The following is a 19,274-nucleotide window of genomic DNA, read 5'->3' as shown; positions in this document are numbered from 1 at the left end:
ATAATGTATTGGACGAGTTTAAACTTTGAGATATATACATGTACAATGTAATATAAGTAGAACACGAACATTTCAAAATGCCACGGAGTTCATTTCTACAACACCACATCATATTAATGTACGTTTATCTTCTCTGTCATTTATCTACAACATCCACATCATATTAATGTACGCTTATCTTCTCTGTCATTTATCAGTTGGACGTAGACTATTTACAATACTGTAATGTGGGGTCAGAAGTTGGTACATGCAATACATACGCAGCGCTTTTCAAAAACACTTCATATATAATGTTAAACTTGATGTAAAGACCCTCGATATCCATCTTAATGGTTAGTTTAACGTAAATCACACATAAACGTTTATCAAACTTAGTATATTCAGTGAATTATCTTAATATAAATAGATAAAGACCTCATGCTTCCTAGTTGTTATCTAATCACGTGTCGCATCGTGATGCTACATAAATATATATACATATATATATATATAGGTACATTTATATAAAAGGATGCGTACATCAGTGAAGTCCACGTGTAGTACGGATATCACGACTAGACAATGCATGACAGTCCACTTTCTACCCTACAGAAGAGTTTGGTTTACAAAACAGGATACTATGGATATAGCGGATTACCTGATTTGTGTACTGAAGTTGATTTAAAAGCCATTGGAGTTGTTGACATTTAATATATCATATTGTTATTAACTCTAAATGGCGTCTCTTCACGACTCATCTTTTTACTGTATAACTGAACATGAACTCCCACCAGAGAAACGACTCATCTACACTGTCATCAGTCTGCTCTCTGCATCTCTTGGTATCTTCGGTGCTTCATGGCAGGTAATCACGTATGGTCCAGAGACACATGACTTCCTCAAGCGGCTAAATAACCAGGAACAACAGCGTCGACAGTCCATACAGCCCAACCCCGTGATAGTTTTGTTCCTGGCGGTTACTAATCTCACTTCGTGTATAGGTAGGCTACATATACGCTGTTAATCTCACCTTGTGTTCAGGTATAACCACATTTGAGAGGATACATTTGTATAACCTCATTTACATGTATTACCCCGCATCAGCTGGTATAACCCCGTTTACGGGTATTATCCGTTAACTGGTATAACCTCGTTTACGTGTATTATCCGTTTACTGGTATAACCTTGTTTACGTGTATTATCCATTAACTGGTATAACCTCGTTTACGTGTATAATCCGTTAACTGGTATAACCTCGTTTACGTGTATTATCCGTTTACTGGTATAACCTTGTTTACGTGTATTATCCGTTAACTGGTATAACCTCGTTTACGTGTATTATCCATTAACTGGTATAACCTCGTTTACGTGTATTATCCGTTAACTGGTATAACCTCGTTTACGTGTATTATCCGTTTACTGGTATAACCTTTAATTGTTTACGTGTATTATCCGTTAAAGAGGCTTGCCCGCAGAGAGATCAGAAAAATTGGCTAATAGAAAAAGATTTTTTACACATGACAGATTGTTGGAATTGTTGAGTTTTTCATTTTATTTTCCTTATAAAACGCTGAAAAGTGATATTAAAACCTCATTTTTTAAATATTATATTTATCTAATCGCAACCCGCAATAAGTCCCCGCTATAAAGAGGAGTCTAATTTGGTTGACACATCAAAGAAACAAGCACGTGCACAGTGCCGCACAGTGATAACTTCAAAGGCAGCGGCGATTTACAAAGAAGATTTGCCGTTATATTCCACACATTTCCCTCTCAGGTTGAGTTTTAAAACGTCTTTTAAATACATATTCTGTAATTGTTTTCAAGAAATAAAGTCGGAAAGCCTCTAATTTTGTCACATAGAAACGTGTACTGAAGTTTATTTAGTGACCGGAGATGTGCCGTTTACCGGTCCGTCTGCGGGTAAGCCTCTTTAACTGGTATAACATCGTTTGTACGTGTATTATCCGTTAACTGGTATTACCTCGTTTGTACGTGTATTATCCTTTAACTGGTATAACCTCGTTTGTACGTGTATTATCCGTTAACTGGTATAACCTCGTTAACGTGTATTATCCGTTGACTGATATAACCTCGTTTGTACGTGTATTATCCGTTTACTGGTATAACCTTGTTTACGTGTATTATTCGTTAACTGGTATAACCTTGTTTACGTGTATTATCCGTTAACTTGTATAACCTCGTTTGTACGTGTATTATCCGTTAACTGGTATAACCTCGTTTGTATGTGTATTATCCTTTAACTGGTATAACCTCGTTTGTACGTGTATTATCCGTTAACTGATATAACCTCGTTAGTACGTGTATTATCCGTTAACTGGTATAACCTCGTTTACCTGTAGTAGCCGTTTACTAGTATAACCTCGTTTGTACGTGTATTATCCGTTAAGTGGTATAACCTCATTTGTACTTGTAGTATCCGTTAACTGATATAACCTCGTTTGTACGTGTATTATCCATTAACTGGTATAACCTCGTTTACGTGTATTGTCCGTTAACTGGTATAACCTCGTTTGTACGTGTATTATCCGTTCACTAATATAACCTCGTTTGTATGTGTATTATCCGTTAACTGGTATAACCTCGTTCACGTGTATTATCCGTTAACTGGTATAACCCGTTTACGTGTTTTATCCGTTAACTGGTACAACCCGTTTACGTGTATTATCCGTTAACTGGTATAACCTCGTTTACGTGTGTTATCCATTAACTGGTATTACCTCGTTTGTACGTGTATTATCCGTTAACTGGTATAACCTCGTTTACGTGTATTATCCGTTTACTGGTATAACCTCGTTCACGTGTATTATCCGTTAACTGGTATAACCCGTTTACGTGTTTTATCCGTTAACTGGTACAACCCGTTTACGTGTATTATCCGTTAACTGGTATAACCTCGTTTACGTGTATTATCCGTTTACTGGTATAACCTCGTTTACGTGTATTATCCGTTAACTAGTATAACCTCGTTTACGTGTATTATTCGTTAACTGGTATAACCTCGTTTACGTGTATTATCCGTTAACTGGTATAACCTCGTTTACGTGTATTATTCGTTAACTGGTATAACCTCGTTTACGTGTAGTAGCCGTTATCTGGTATAACCTCGTTTACATGTACATGTATTACCCCGTAAGTTGATATAACCTCATTTACGTTTAACGCCTGTTTTAATTCCCAGTTGTATACTAGCTCATTCAATCTTTCACTCAGGTTCTGTGTTGCGGTCTGTGGCTACATACGCTGTGGTCCCTCCATCTTCGACTAATGAAGTCATCGTCGTCCACGTGTCACAGTCTTACTGATGACTCATTCATTCCAAGGGTCAACACAGAGGTCAAGATTGCCGGTGGCATTCTGGAGGTAGAGTTATAGACTGAAAAATCTTGTTTGATTTGTAGAGTAAATGGACCTGAAAATGAACCAATTTTGTGCGAACGGTTAAATTGAATAAATGACAACCATCCCAAGAAAGGCACACTACTACATATTTCTAGGGCATACAGTGTTGTCTTTACACGAGCATAGGACGCATTGCCATATTGTAGTAAAACTAAAATAGCATTTCTTCCTGGGACAATATATATATATGTGTGTGTGTGTAAATGTTGGTCAGTATGAGTTGTTAACTATTACACCAGTGTCTTATTCCTCCCTATAGGCCTTTACAGACTTCAGTTACGTGGCGTCCTCCCTGTGGACGCTATCCTTCGCCATTAATATATACTCTCAACTGGTGGGTAGACACATGTAAGTATCTCGGTAAGTACAGTGAAATCAATAGTTAAAACGGGCACCAAGCTCTACCCGTATCGATCAACGATTACTGCTCGACAATTAATCATTTAAGGGGTTATGCTACACCTTATTATGATGTCATTTAGAAGAAAGGTACACGTATACATAACAATCAAATAAATCTTAAATGATAAGAAAGGAAATATATGGATAAATAAGTAGGAAATAACAAAAGGTAGGGTTTTTCCTCGAATTGATCTCCAATATACAAAACATACTTGTCTATTTTAGCCCTGTGAAGGTGTTCCATCTGGGGACGTGGTTGGGGTCCAGTGTAAGCGTGACGGCTGGTCTAGTGGCAGTGTACATGGGCACGGATAGGATGTCCGTGTAAGTTATTCACTTAAGCATTGATGTCATTTTTTTAGTTTCATCGGGGTATGAAACAAATTTTGTTTGCAAACTGTAAGAATCCGCTAAGTTTGCAAACAAAATTTGTTTCATACCCCGATGAAACTAAAAACAATGACATCAACGCTTATAATTAATTTTTGAAAATGATTTTCTAATTTAAAACATGTTTTATGTACAATTTCACTGGTTTTAAATGGGATTCTTTTTCTCAAATCAATACGCAACGTCAATTGTCGTATTGTGACGTCACATTTTTCGCGCCATTCTCGGAATTTCTTTCATAGAAGAATGAAAAGAATTTTTCGACCAATCACATTTGAGTATTTACCATGAAAACAAAGAAAAATTAATTATATAAATATGTATTAAAACACTTCACCAATAGTTTAAGCTTTTGGTTTTCGAGCTGTTTAAAATCTATCAGTAATTATTTTTTCAAGCTGATATTTGAAAATGATATAATATGGTGACTGATATGTGCCATTTCGTTATGTAGTGATTTCATCGCTAATCGTCGTCTTTTCGCCCCACTGGGCGAAATAAGATAAACAACAGGGCCAAGTATTTCGGATCTCTAAACTGCCACCTTAAACCTTCGTTATTTGGCGTTACTCTTTTTCATTATTTCGTTCTGCTGCGGCGAAAAGACAATGTCTAGCGGGGCGAAATAACGAAATGACACATATCTGCCACATAATTCCACCAGCATTTTCAAGTTGTTTCTAGATAAAGCTATTAAAGGTCGGGTGTCTTTTGTAATCGGTCAATTTTAGACGTGTCCTCTCTTACTGTAGATGCCCTGGACAGGAGCGTATATTCTGGCGGTACCTCTCCACGTATGTTCCTATGGCGTTTACACTGGTTATGATCTGTGTTCTGTACTGGAAAGCTAGCATATCAGGTACGGTCGGGGCACATTATCCAGGTAAAATGTAGGATGGGTAGCACTACTACCATGTGTTTTAGTCAGGTATTGGTGTATTTCAGTTCATGGCGTTAAAGTGAAAAAAAAAATTAATAAATAAAAAAAAAAGTTTAGTGCTGATTATGTATACCAATGGAGAAGAATAGAGCAATGTGGTCGATCGATTTGAAAAACATCAATAACCAAGTAACTCATGTCAGACATGCTACAGACACAATCTTACAAACAGGACATAATATATGACTTAGTATTCTATGACGTTTCTGTATTTATTTTGTCAGAGTGTGTGATTTGTATGTTGTGATTTTGAGTTAGTATTCTGTATTTATTTTGTCAGAGTGTGTGATTTGTATGTTCTGATTTTGAGTTAGTATTCTGTATTTATTTTGTCAGAGTGTGTGATTTGTATGTTGTGTTTTTGAGTTAGTATTCTGTATTTATTTTGTCAGAGTGTGTGATTTGTATGTTGTGACTTTGAGTTAGCATTCTGTGACGTTTTGTATTTATTTTGTCTGAGTGTGTGATTTGTATGTTGTGATTTTGAGTTAGTATTCTGTACTGATTTTGTCAGAGTGTGTGATTTGTATGTTGTGTTTTTGAGTTAGTATTTTGTATTTATTTTGTCACGAGTGTGTGATTTGTATGTTGTGATTTTGAGTTAGTATTCTGTATTTATTTTGTCAGTGTGTGATTTGTATGTTGTGATTTTGAGTTAGTATTCTGTACTTATTTTGTCAGAGTGTGTGATTTGTATGTTGTGATTTTGAGTTAGCATTCTGTGACGTTTTGTATTTATTTTGTCAGAGTGTGTGATTTGTATGTTGTGATTTTGAGTTAGTATTCTGTATTTATTTTGTCAGAGTGTGTGATTTGTATGTTGTGATTTTGAGTTAGTATTCTGTATTTATTTTGTCAGAGTGTGTGATTTTGAGTTAGTATTCTGTACTTATTTTGTCAGAGTGTGTGATTTGTATGTTGTGATTTTGAGTTAGTATTCTGTATTTATTTTGTCAGAGTGTGTGATTTGTATGTTGTGATTAAGCATTCTTTGGTGTTTTCTACTTCAGACAGCTACACTCGGTAGTTATCAATTGTTATTTATATTTCAGTGTCTTTATCATTTACTAAACTAACCGCCACGGTTGGTCGTGAAGAGCGAGCCATCATTCAGCGATTGAGGATGCGGTTTTTCTGGATTGTGTTTTTCTTTGCATTATGGTACGTAAACAAAGTCAGGTAGACGAATACATGTCAGTAGTGTCTCATACTCAGGTTTCGATTCCGATCCCGTTATAAGGAGACACCAAATACGATGTTTTATTATTTCCCTTGGGCGCTTTGAGGTCCAGCTTGTGAAGTGTAATTCTGTTACAGAAGATACCGCCAAATCGTTTTCATAGAGTTTGAAATCAATTTAGATAATTATTGGGAAAAAATGGGAGATACGATTCAATTACCAGCAGTGATATGGATATAAAGACATTGTAAAACCATAAACTATCTTATCTTGTACAACATTTAAGTATATTGATATATGGTATGGCGTTGTCCGTCTGTCCGCCTAACTTTTCTTTGCCCGAATATCTACAATTTTCGACGGGTTTTCTTTAGAACTTGGTAGGCTTTATAATCATGATACATGAATGCAGTTGCGTGTTCCCAGTATTTTGATTTGACTTTATTTTTGCAAAAATTATCGTCCTTTGTTAATTTCAGTATTTTGTATTTTCTGAAGATTTCCCAGTTTTAAAAGGATCCCCTGGAACTCATCAAATTTTATAAAAATGATAAGTGGTGTTTCCCGAGCCACAATTTTCCCAGAACAATTTTTTGAATTTAATTGGAGTTATATCAATCATACATAATGCTGAAAGAGCTCTTTGCTTATTTCAGTATTTTGAGGCTGTCCAGAGACATTCCGACTTTGTTTTAAACCGATGTTTAATATATACAAATGTATATGAAATGTATCATTTGTTAGGATTTGTAACCGTCACATATACCATATATTCTTTCGTATTTTGTGCTTTTCGTTGTAAGAACCCATTTCATTTTGGCGTCCGGCGGGCGTATATTGTTTCGATCTGCGACACGAATACTATTTGTTTAACCTGAAAATGCCATATGCTTGAATATCGCTTTCCTGACATATTGAAGGTAAACACTTTTGAGGTTAGGACTAAACATTTCAGATGTTTTGCTTGAAACTCGAAGAAAAAGTAAAGCCTTATACAGAAGTAAGATCTATTGAACATGTATTACAGGATAATATTTTTGGGAATTATGGCATGGAAACAGCCGAAAGCAATCGCACTTGGGTAGTTCATAAGACATTAACATTGTTATCAAACTTGAAGAAAATCTGTTCTGCAGAAAACGACGTTTTCAGTTAATTAAGGGGCCATAACACAGTCAAATAAAGTCAGGCAAATTAGGCAATCAAACTTGGCGGAGCCCTCAAAACATTCAACCTTGTTATTAAGTAAGGGAAATAGGTTGACAACTCTTCCAGTTATTTCGCAGAAACGGCAGAAAGTGAAGCGGCGTTTTTAGTTAATGGAGGAGCCACGACTCCGTCAAAATTAAGTCTGGCAAAAATCAAACTTTGCCAAGCCCTTAAAGGGGCATTCCTTCGTTCGGACATCAGAAACGCGCACAATTTCTATTGATGAAATCTATGTCCGAACGATTATTATATGATTGTTTGCGCATACAAGTAATAAGATAAACACCGAAATGTACAGGAAAAATGCGTATCGTATACATGTATCTTTGCGGTAATTAGTGATACTTCGGGTCGAATTCAGAATTTTCAGTACTTAATACTCGAAGAACTTTGGTTTATCTTGAGAGTAAAACTGCCCTATAAATATAAAGATTATAACTTTCACTACTTGGAAAAAGTATATATTTTCCAGTAAGTTTAATTTTGAGGATCTAAACTTTATTCAAACGAAGGAATGTCCCTTTAAGGCTTTTGAACCTTGTTACCAAATTTTAAGAAGATCTGTTGACAAAGTTTGAGACGGTCAGGCAAAGCCAGGTTAATATCCTGTTTCGGTGAAAGTTAAAATGACTCTTGAAACATAGATCGATAATCATGTTTCAGCTGGCTTCCAAACATTGTGGACTGTTTCTTACATATTGACCTCCTGTCTGAGAAATGCATGTACCAGTTGGACGGGTTGCTGTTTCCATTATGGATAATAGAGGTATGCATACACATATGTATATATAAACGCTCACATTAGACTTTTTCCAGTTCAGCATAGGTAACCATTGTCACTGTCAGGGCAATTCTTGTCTCAATATATACTCTACCACCTTATCCTGAGTGTAGTCAATATTTAGGGAATCATAATGAATGATCTTTGGTTAAAAGTATATCATCTTTGGTTAATAAGTATGCTATCTTTGATTAATAAGTATATTATGTTTAGGTAATAAGTATATCATCTTTGGTTAATAAGTATGCTATCTTTGATTAATAAGTATATTATGTTTGGGTAATAAGTATATTATGTTTGGGTAATAAGTATATTATGTTTGGGTAATAAGTATATTATGTTTGGGTAATAAGTATATTATGTTCGGGTAATAAGTATATTATGTTCGGGTAATAAGTATATTATGTTCGGGTAATAAGTATATTATGTTTGGGTAATAAGTATATTATGTTCGGGTAATAAGTATATTATGTTTGGGTAATAAGTATATTATGTTCGGGTAATAAGTATATTATGTTTGGGTAATAAGTATATTATGTTCGGGTAATAAGTATATTATGTTCGGGTAATAAGTATATTATGTTCGGGTAATAAGTATATTATGTTTGGGTAATAAGTATATTATGTTTGGGTAATAAGTATATTATGTTCGGGTAATAAGTATATTATGTTCGGGTAATAAGTATATTATGTTTAGGTAATAAGTATATCATCTTTGGGTAATAAGTATACATGTATTATGTTTGATCAATATGTATACTGTCGTTGGTTTATAAGTTTGCTTCATTTGAATTTCAGGCCCTGATGAATCCCCTACAGGGACTTTTTAATTGTTTCCTGTATGGACGGAAGTGTTCTTGTAGGCCATTTGTGTTTACAGCACGAACAAGGAGACACTATACTCAGATAGTCGACACAGATAGATCCTATAACGGACTTTTAAACAACTTGCCAGACACGGCCCGTACGTGACACATACCCCGTGTATAAATCCTGTTCTTATTTGTATCCATAATGTTTAGGGTAGTAATGTGAAAATGAATGGTTTTCCATATGTCCTAAAATGTGTTTTGAAATATGTTCTCTATTTATAGTAATGAATATTTCAGACTAGGTAGTAGTGAGGTGGCAATGTTAATAATAATACCATATTGGTATTATATTTGTCTAAAGCAACTGAATGACTTTGTATCAATGGTATCATGTACCATTCAAGATAGCTACTTTTGTCTGAAACACACAGCTTAAGGTATATCACATATACTGTTTTGTCATGAATATTTATGATCTCATTTGAATGTCTGTTGATAACTTTCTAAATATCTATATTAAATTTGCATTTGAAGCAATCACTAAAAAAAATGATTTTGTGTTTTTTAAAAAAATTATATTTACACAGAAATTTAGAGTTACTGTTGTAGGAGAGCCTTTGCTGATTAGAGTAGGCACAAGGAAGCAATAAGGTAATTTTTCAAAGACAAAGATGGTAATTCTTTCGAAGACAGTGAGAGATGCGAGAGGTGATCTAAATTTTGATAACTATAGGAGTAAGGTAAACGACACTGAAATAGTTTGTAAATACAATAATCTTCCAACAAAGGTAAAATAGGCATTGTTCATTTGGAAATAATTTATTTTCCATCTCACAGCTTTCATATTCTGTATTGGGATGTCTAGTTTGTAAACTGGCGGCGACATTATAAAGTCACTCTCTTTTGATTTGTCTATCCTTTATCTGGAACAAACACGTTTTTTTCGCGTTAATTATCAATTATAATGTCTAATTATCTGCAGGTTTATTTTTCAAGCTCTCTGACAAGAACAGTTTTCCTAAGCTCTGTGATGCAAAGTCCCCAACTTGTGCACAATAGTTGTCTATCTGGCCAGCCAATAGAAGGCTGTTAAGGCGTTCCATGGGCTGGAGGGGTTTGAACAGTTTGTTGATGTCCTCGTCTGGAAGAGGGGGCTCACCATGCTGTGCTCGCTGTGAATTCTCCTGTGCCTGTTTTGGTCAAAAAGTTACATGTATCACATTAAATTAGGAGACAACCTGTTTGATGATAACACAAGCTGCAATCAAAGCAGTTCACTATGGGAAATGTCCTTAAAACTGAACTTGTCTTTTAAGAAAAAAGAAGAAGATTTAGCCAATTTTCCAGTACGTTTCAAGAAGGGTCAAAAGTCATGTAATACTCAGATGGATATAATGCTTTTATAGTCATTGACTGTAACCATGTTACAAGTGACAGATTTTTGTTTTTGTTTTTTTAAAAGAACACAGATACATGGGTTAACATTTCACTACTGATTTCCATATTAAAAGTGAAAACCTAGAGGCAGGACTAGACCTTAGGCCATCCTTATAGAATGGCAAATATATTAAGAAGTTGTTGGAACAAAGGTTGACATTGGATGGAATCATACCATGATAAACTCTCAGGGACAGAAAAGTATCACGAACAACGAGACACGTACAACACAGAAATGATAACAGATCTTCCTATATAGAACAAGGCATACGTACCCTTTTCTGAACGTACTGGGACTTCTGTAGCTTCTGTTTCGCAGCCTGTCTCTGGAAATTGAGGTAGCGGTTAGCATCCATAGCCACGTCATCCACACATTCCATCAACTGTCGGAGATTCTTCTCAAGCATGGAGCTGTGAAAGAGGAGAACAGTGTGATTAAACGTGAACAAAGCTCATAACAGCCAAAACTGTTACATCAAAAGAAATTTTGATATGTACTTAATTGGTCAGTGATTTTCCAGGCTGCAGCAGGTCAGACCTAACAAGACCTGTTATTCCATGTGACCCTCATTACAAAATGATTTGTATAATGCCATATATACAAGTACTCCATTAAATATTTTACACATAGATTGCCCTAAGATCAGAGAGCACTACCTTATTTCTAGAAAATCAAGTTGGACTGAGTAGTACTGCATTATTTTTGATACTGTATTACAACTGATCGCTATCCGATAAAAAACAAACACTGATAAGTCAGTCGTCATCACTATCACTGATAAATCAGTCGTTATAACTATCACTGATAAATCAGTCGTTATCACTATCACTGATAAATCAGTTGTCATCACTGTCACTGATAAATCAGTTGTCATCACTATCACTGATAAATCGGTCTTATCACTATCACTAATAAATCAGTCGTTATCACTATCACTGATAAATCAGTCTTCATCACTATCACTGATAAGTCGGTCGTTATCACTATCACTGATAAATCAGTCGTCATCACTATCACTGATAAATCGGTCGTCATCACTATCACTGATAAATCAGTCGTCATCACTATCAATGATAAATCAGTCGTCATCACTATCACTGATAAATCAGTCGTTATCACTATCACTGATAAGTCGGTCGTAATCACTATCACTGATAAATCGGTCGTAATCACTATCACTGATAAATCGGTCGTTATCACTATCACTGATAAATCGGTCGTTATCACTATCACTGATAAATCAGTCGTCATCACTATCACTGATAAATCAGTCGTTATCACTATCACTGATAAGTCGGTCGTTATCACTATCACTGATAAATCAGTCGTCATCACTATCACTGATAAGTCGGTCGTTATCACTATCACTGATAAGTCGGTCGTTATCACTATCACTGATAAATCAGTCGTCATCACTATCACTGATAAGTCGGTCGTTATCACTATCACTGATAAATCAGTCGTCATCACTATCACTGATAAGTCGGTCGTTATCACTATCACTGATGAATCAGTCGTTATCACTATCACTGATAAATCGGTCGTTATCACTATCACTGATAAATCGGTCGTTATCACTATCACTGATAAATCGGTCGTAATCACTATCACTGATAAATCGGACGTTATCACTATCGCTGATAAATCGGTCGTTATCACTATCACTGATAAATCAGTCGTCATCACTATCACTGATAAATCAGTCGTTATCACTATCACTGATAAGTCGGTCGTTATCACTATCACTGATAAGTCGGTCGTTATCACTATCACTGATAAATCAGTCGTCATCACTATCACTGATAAGTCGGTCGTTATCACTATCACTGATAAATCGGTCGTTATCACTATCACTGATAAATCGGTCGTTATCACTATCACTGATAAATCGGTCGTTATCACTATCACTGATAAATCAGTCGTTATCACTATCACTGATAAGTCGGTCGTTATCACTATCACTGATAAATCGGTCGTAATCACTATCACTGATAAATCGGTCGTTATCACTATCACTGATAAATCGGTCGTTATCACTATCACTGATAAATCAGTCGTCATCACTATCACTGATAAATCAGTTATCACTATCACTGATAAATCGGTCGTTATCACTATCACTGATAAATCAGTCGTTATCACTATCACTGATAAGTCGGTCGTTATCACTATCACTGATAAATCAGTCGTCATCACTATCACTGATAAATCGGTCGTTATCACTATCACTGATAAATCGGTCGTAATCACTATCACTGATAAATCGGTCGTAATCACTATCACTGATAAATCGGTCGTTATCACTATCACTGATAAGTCGGTCGTTATCACTATCACTGATAAATCAGTCGTTATCACTATCACTGATAAGTCGGTCGTTATCACTATCACTGATAAATCGGTCGTTATCACTATCACTGATAAATCGGTCGTTATCACTATCACTGATAAGTCAGTCGTTATCACTATCACTGATAAATCAATTGTGACTATCACTGATAAATCAGTTGTTATCACTATCACTGATAAGTCAGTTGTGACTATCACTGATAAATCAGTTGTTATCACTATCACTGATAAATCAGTCGTCATCACTATCAATGATAAATCAGTCGTTATCACTATCACATAATCAGTTTCACAAAGGGTTAGGTGCGGCAACAGATCACGATTTTATTCTCGATCATAAGTGTGTTTAAATTTCTACCGACGTTCACATGTAAGGGGAAATAACTCTTAAACAAAACAAAACCCCACTTGATTAGCAGAGGGCATGGCAGCCAAGTATCATTAATAGAAACTATTAAAACTATCGATAGCTTGGCACACTATCAACGATTGTTAACAACTTGATGAATTCGTCATCCATTTATCGAATTGAGAGGTATAAAATCATAATTTTAATATTGATAGTACAATGTATTGTTACACCCTTAGTATTATTACACATGTGTGCTTTCTCTAACTGATTTAACACTATGTTGAACAACATTTTTACATATTTATTTTTTATGATTTTTTGGGTTGCATAACATCATTTTGTGGCTCTACCTCTTTACAATTATCATAAATGCTGGTACAATCAGACTTAAGAAGGTAATGGCAAAAAACTTCAACATTGGAAGAACTTCCAACATAGGCCTAAATAGATATTTACTTCTATAGACTAAGACTTGTACCATGAAGTTGTCAACCAATGAGCTCAAAATAAGCTTTGGATGAAATGTCCAAACTTCTGAAGTTGTAATAGTGTCTGGCAACATATCAGACATTACAGTAGCTGGCAACATATCGCACAGAATAGCTGGCAACATATCGCACAGAGTAGCTGGCAACATATCGCTCAGAATAGCTGGCAACATATCGCACAGAATAGCTGGCAACATATCGCACAGAGTAGCTGGCAACATATCGCACAGAGTAGCTGGCAACATATCGCACAGAGTAGCTGGCAACATATCGCACAGAGTAGCTGGCAACATATAGCACAGAGTAGCTGGCAACATATCGCACAGAGTAGCTGGCAACATATCGCACAGAGTAGCTGGCAACATATCGCACAGAGTAGCTGGCAACATATCGCACAGAGTAGCTGGCAACATATCGCACAGAGTAGCTGGCAACGTATCGCACAGAGTAGCTGGCAACGTATCGCACAGAGTAGCTGGCAACATATCGCACAGAGAAGCTGGCAACGTATCGCACAGAGTAGCTGGCAACGTATCGCACAGAGTAGCTGGCAACATATCACACAGAGTAGCTGGCAACATATCGCACAGAGTAGCTGGCAACATATCACACAGAGTAGCTGGCAACATATCACACAGAGTAGCTGGCAACATATCGCACAGAGTAGCTGGCAACATATCGCACAGAGTAGCTGGCAACATATCGCACAGAGTAGCTGGCAACATATCGCACAGAGTAGCTGGCAACATATCACACAGAGTAGCTGGCAACACGTCTGATCTCGGGCAAGACAGGTCAAAAGGAAGATACAAATACCTATGTTTGGCTATTTAAGACTTAAAGATGTGATAATATTTGATGATTCACATTAATTCTAGATGAAGCTAAAACAAGCTGAAACATTAATATTAGTTTTTACCTCGTTGCAAGGTCAAGAAAGTTGAACTTCTGGCTGGAATTCAAGCTCTGATCAACCTCACACAGAAGACTGTTACACAGGTGGGAATTCCTTATGATCACTGGGATTTCTTCCAGCATATTTTTAAAGCTGATGCCTGCTTCCTTGAGGCTGTCTGGAGTGAAGTCGCCCTCCCTATAGAAGTCCATCATGTCTTTAGTTAGTCGGTATGCTTTGAGTGACAGATAGCCCTTTGTGGTTCTCAATGGATCTGAAATGTCAATTTGTCATGTTTCTCATCTTTTCATGTAAAACAAATAATAAAACAGAATAGTTATGATTCAAGAATAATCTGTTAACTTATTAGTTTCTAAATGAAAAACTTATTTGAAAATTAAGATTAAGTAGTTAGGTGCCCTGTCCTTAACTTATTTGTTCATTGCTTTTGACAAATGTCTCCTGCTTGGTTGACGAGCTATAGTTTTTAATAAAAACAACTTAATCCAGGATAGGTAGACCTATGTTTATAGTTCACAAGTGACCCATTTAAATGCACGGATGATTTGTGATCACTCAACCATGACTTATGAACACCATACCAGGCCAAGGAAATAATTCCTGGTTTTACTTATTTTGGTATTTCAGAATTTGTTATTTGATAAAAATCATATTAAAAAAATAATATACATTAATTTTGTACATCATATACTGAAGCAAATAAGATGTTAAATAATACTTCGTTGTTGTTGAAGTTTCGTTGCTCTCAAATTTGATATTTCTATGTTGAGTGCTTATGTAAGAAAATTATACAACCCTTTCCAAGACATACCATAGATGAGGACAACAGACTCCTCTATTGAGTGTTGGTAGTTGAACTGCGAGTCGAGAAACAGTCTGTTGATAAAGGAACCGAAGTATGTACTTTGATACCAGCCGACGTGGAGATGGTCAATGTTGACATGGCGAAGATTCCTCATCATCTCCATCTGGTACTGAACTGTAAACAAATCCATAATGTTAATAAGGAAATCAGTTGTTCCTCCCAATTAACTTCAAAATTGTTAATTGAACATGAAGCTCCATCTGACTACTGTAAATCACTTATATTTTGCGTGGTATTTATTTTCGCGTAATTCGCGAGGAGAGTCAAACGCGAATTCAAATCCCTCGCGAATATTTATATAAAAATGACAAGAATAATTGGCGTCCATTTTGAAATGATCGTAATCTTTAGTTGGTGAACAGACATCGCCATTAAAGTAATAATAGAATGATAGATTATATACTTACATGTAGATCAGAGTGTAATTTTATATCACAAAACCCCACTGAACACTAATATTGTGGTTGAACTCAGACTTAATTAACTTCTTGACAACGTTTTACATGTAGTTAATTAGGTACGGTCCCGAGGATATGAGCGGGCGTGAAAGCTTTATTTATATTGAAAACAACTCATTTCACCCTCCAAATATAAACGCACGTTGAACACCACATTTCTTTTGTTTAATCCACTTGTATATTGCCGAGAGACGTATACAGGTACGGTAAATACAATTCAGTATGATCATGACCAGACACCGATATCACATGATTGAATCACATGACTTTTCTTGTACCGTCACATGATTCTCATCAACAAAATGGCTACCAACATGGACATATCTCCGATCTGTTAACGTTATTCGCGAATTTAAAGTCATTTTGAGATCGGAATTCGCGAAATTATGTATTCGCGAATAAGTCAAATTAGGTGAGTTCGCGAAATTAAGTACTCGCGAAATATAAGTGATTTACAGTATATCAAGACCAAACATTGCAGCAGAATTATAATGTACTGGATATTATTCATGTTTCAGTTTTCCATTCAATGCTTTTTTTCCTGGCAATCTCTGACCCCGAAAATATTAAGCTATTGCCGTCAGTTTCCGGGCAGTCTTTGACCCTGAAAACATCAAGCTATTGCTGTCAGGTTCCCAGCAGTCTCTGCTGGCTCAAAAACATTAAGATTTTACTGTCAAGTTTCCTGGCAGCCTTTCACCCCAAAAAATTAAGTTACACCTACATCATGATTGTTGGCCTTGCTTATCTGGTTACCAACCTTCATCAAAGTCCTCATCCTCATTATGTCTGGGAAAAGGGAAGCAGTTGGTGATCTCGAGTCGATTCTCCACTACCAATCCCAGTAAGACACCCTGTACCAAGTCAGTACCACCAGCACCCTCTTCCTGACAGTGTTTGATCACCTTCAGCACCACCTACAATAAGACAACCACATCTAGCATTTAAACACTTAATGCCACAGATGCAAAGACACTGTATGAACTTATTTTGTTTAATTGCAGAAGATCTAGTGCTTGTAATTTGTTCTATGGTTTGTTAGGCTGTTAATTTCTTTCTTTACTTATATTAAAGGTGCTACACCTCCAACAAAAAGTATTTTTACCAATTAAAAAACACGATTAGACTTATATGTATTTTTCTTCAGCAATTAAACTTACATACTTTACACTATTACCACCTTCGGAAATTGTCATATTCCTATTCATCTTTGAAATTAAAAAAACTAAAAATAATTTATTGCGCTCCAAAGAAATTCCATTTCGCACCACCACCATATTGAATGAAATACTGATTGTGCATGTGCCGAATAACAGAGAACCACAAACGAGTAATGGCAATCACACTAAGAAGCACGGAAGGCCTCAAGTATTGACATCTCCAGAAATTAAAAAAATTAAGTGTAAATTAGATTATGAAATGAATAAAGGGATGGATTTCAATCGGAGACTGCATAGACAGCAATGGAAGGCGATGTAATCAGAACACATGAGGAAATGGTAGTTTTTGTTGGAGAGGCAAGAGTTTAACTTACACATGTATGCAGTGTAACATTCGGTCTGTTGTTACTCATGATCATAGCATGTGATGCGATTGAATCAATGACTCAGATTTCTTTCATGATATGGGGCTGAAGTGGGTAACGCTAATTATAAGAAAGCTTTTCAGTTCGCGAGTGGCAGCATGCACAGGATCATGATTTTTCGCAACAGATAATATTGAAATGGGTTTTTTTTGTTTTTAGTTTCTTTATGCATTATATATATATATAAAACCTCAGCATTTTAGATTTGTAATTAAGATAGGCAACAGGCAGTATTTGCCTCATATTTGTTTTCTTCTGAATGCACTGCGACCAAGGTCATGTGTATGCAAAGGAGATTATAATGTTGGTCTCTTTCATAGGCAGGAATATTCAAAAGTAGGTAACTTCATGGCTTCATTACGACAATTTTTGACGTTATGAAACTATTATTTTTTATTTGAAGGTTTTAAATAGGCATACATATATGGACTAAATGTCATTTATTGTCAAAATAATAACAATTTATTACACTCTGTCGGAGGTGTAGCATCTTTAAGGGAAAGGTATTACAAATTAAATTCATCTATTGATTTATATCATAGACTATGCCTATAGACAAACATGTCTGTTGTGTATAGGAAATGTATTTATTAGTTTTGATATTTCTAATATCTATCATCAAATCTAATGATTTATTACAATTTTCAAAAGAACTAATTTTGACTGTTCATGATCAGGGCAGTATGTGTATATTCAAAGACCACTCTAATATACCAGAAAATCTGGCACGAACACTTTATCCATATTACACCAAACTGAAAAATTGAAACATTTTGTTGGAATACATTGATATTGATATAGAGGTTATATAAGCCTGTGTCCATAACATATCCTAATTAGAACCTTATAAATGAATTTCATCTGGCTCCACCTATTATCACCATATACTCCGGTAAATCTTAAATTCAGACATTTTGACAGATAAATCATGTCTGGTGAATATATAGGCAACACATATCTATCTAGCAACTTAGCAAGAGGTGATTATCTAATCAATTAGATATAGGCCTTTAGTATTATATATAACAAACAATTATATTTACATAAATGTCATAAAATCACTATTGATAAATCTCTGAGATTGTGTGCATTGTTGGTTTTGACTGTACGCGTTTCAAGTCTTGGTCAATCACAAGGGTTCGACTTACAAATGATAATATACGACATGAATCGTATATGATATACAATCGTGTAGAAATGTATGACTCCATATGAGACCCATTTCATATATATACATACTGTATATGTGAACCCTAGTGTCTGTGGTTCAATGGGTCTGTAATGGTCCGACCATATTGATCAATTTTCAATAGTATATGGGGAATTTCCACAGGGGCTTCTTTCGTAATTGTATTAAATTAAGATAGGTACTCGGTAAACGTGATAATGTATATTCGGAAAGAGGTTACAATGTACTGTAATATCCTAGGCTGATGACAATGTACCGGTACGGTCCTCGCACTTCAGAACATGTCTACGAAAATACCTTAAATAGGGTTTAATTTGAGGAAGATGTAAATAAACATTCAATTCATGTTGTAAATGACTCAAATGAAACAGATTTGTGCTAAAAAAAGACATACCAGACCGTCGATCTGGACATATTGTACCGCTGAACTCAACGTGGGTCTTGCCGTCGCCATTTTTCCAGATGAAAGGATTGCTTTAGTCTTCAAAATGTTTTAATCCAACGCGTAATGAAATAAA

At 35.6% G+C, this 19,274-nt stretch overlaps 2 protein-coding genes across 2 annotated transcripts; one reads left to right on the top strand and one right to left on the bottom strand.

Moving 5' to 3' along the window:
• The first annotated feature begins 520 nt into the window (after positions 1-520).
• On the top strand, positions 521-9,669 carry LOC117325016 (G-protein coupled receptor 143-like). The gene is made up of 8 exons (XM_033880889.1): positions 521-980; positions 3,214-3,363; positions 3,662-3,750; positions 4,030-4,128; positions 4,947-5,053; positions 6,187-6,295; positions 8,187-8,289; positions 9,103-9,669. The coding sequence occupies exons 2-8, from the start codon at positions 3,268-3,270 to the stop codon at positions 9,274-9,276; spliced, it is 777 nt and encodes a 258-aa protein (XP_033736780.1). The 5' UTR covers positions 521-980; positions 3,214-3,267; the 3' UTR covers positions 9,277-9,669.
• Positions 9,670-10,059: 390 nt separating this feature from the next.
• LOC117325015 (eukaryotic translation initiation factor 3 subunit H-like) lies at positions 10,060-19,267 on the bottom strand. The gene is made up of 6 exons (XM_033880888.1): positions 19,151-19,267; positions 16,743-16,899; positions 15,471-15,638; positions 14,663-14,912; positions 10,829-10,964; positions 10,060-10,306 (listed from the first exon to the last, which is right to left on the bottom strand). The coding sequence occupies exons 1-6, from the start codon at positions 19,208-19,210 to the stop codon at positions 10,085-10,087; spliced, it is 993 nt and encodes a 330-aa protein (XP_033736779.1). The 5' UTR covers positions 19,211-19,267; the 3' UTR covers positions 10,060-10,084.
• Positions 19,268-19,274: the final 7 nt, after the last annotated feature.

This window comes from Pecten maximus, chromosome 4 (assembly GCF_902652985.1).
Source record: "Pecten maximus chromosome 4, xPecMax1.1, whole genome shotgun sequence".
Taxonomy (NCBI): Eukaryota; Metazoa; Mollusca; class Bivalvia; order Pectinida; family Pectinidae; genus Pecten; species Pecten maximus.
Note: the sequence above shows the minus strand (reverse complement) of the source record. Positions and strands in the feature narration are given on the sequence as shown.

Coding starts and splice junctions, on each gene's coding strand:
- LOC117325016 (XM_033880889.1), top strand. CDS start 3,268: ATGAAGTCATCGTCGTCCACGTGTCACAGTCTTACTGATGACTCATTC. Junction 3,751..4,029: donor CAACTGGTGGGTAGACACAT/GTAAGTATCTCG, acceptor TGTCTATTTTAG/CCCTGTGAAGGTGTTCCATC. Junction 4,129..4,946: donor GGCACGGATAGGATGTCCGT/GTAAGTTATTCA, acceptor CTCTTACTGTAG/ATGCCCTGGACAGGAGCGTA.
- LOC117325015 (XM_033880888.1), bottom strand. CDS start 19,210: ATGGCGACGGCAAGACCCACGTTGAGTTCAGCGGTACAATATGTCCAG. Junction 16,900..19,150: donor ATGTCCAGATCGACGGTCTG/GTATGTCTTTTT, acceptor GTCTTATTGTAG/GTGGTGCTGAAGGTGATCAA. Junction 15,639..16,742: donor GGATGAGGACTTTGATGAAG/GTTGGTAACCAG, acceptor ATTTGTTTACAG/TTCAGTACCAGATGGAGATG.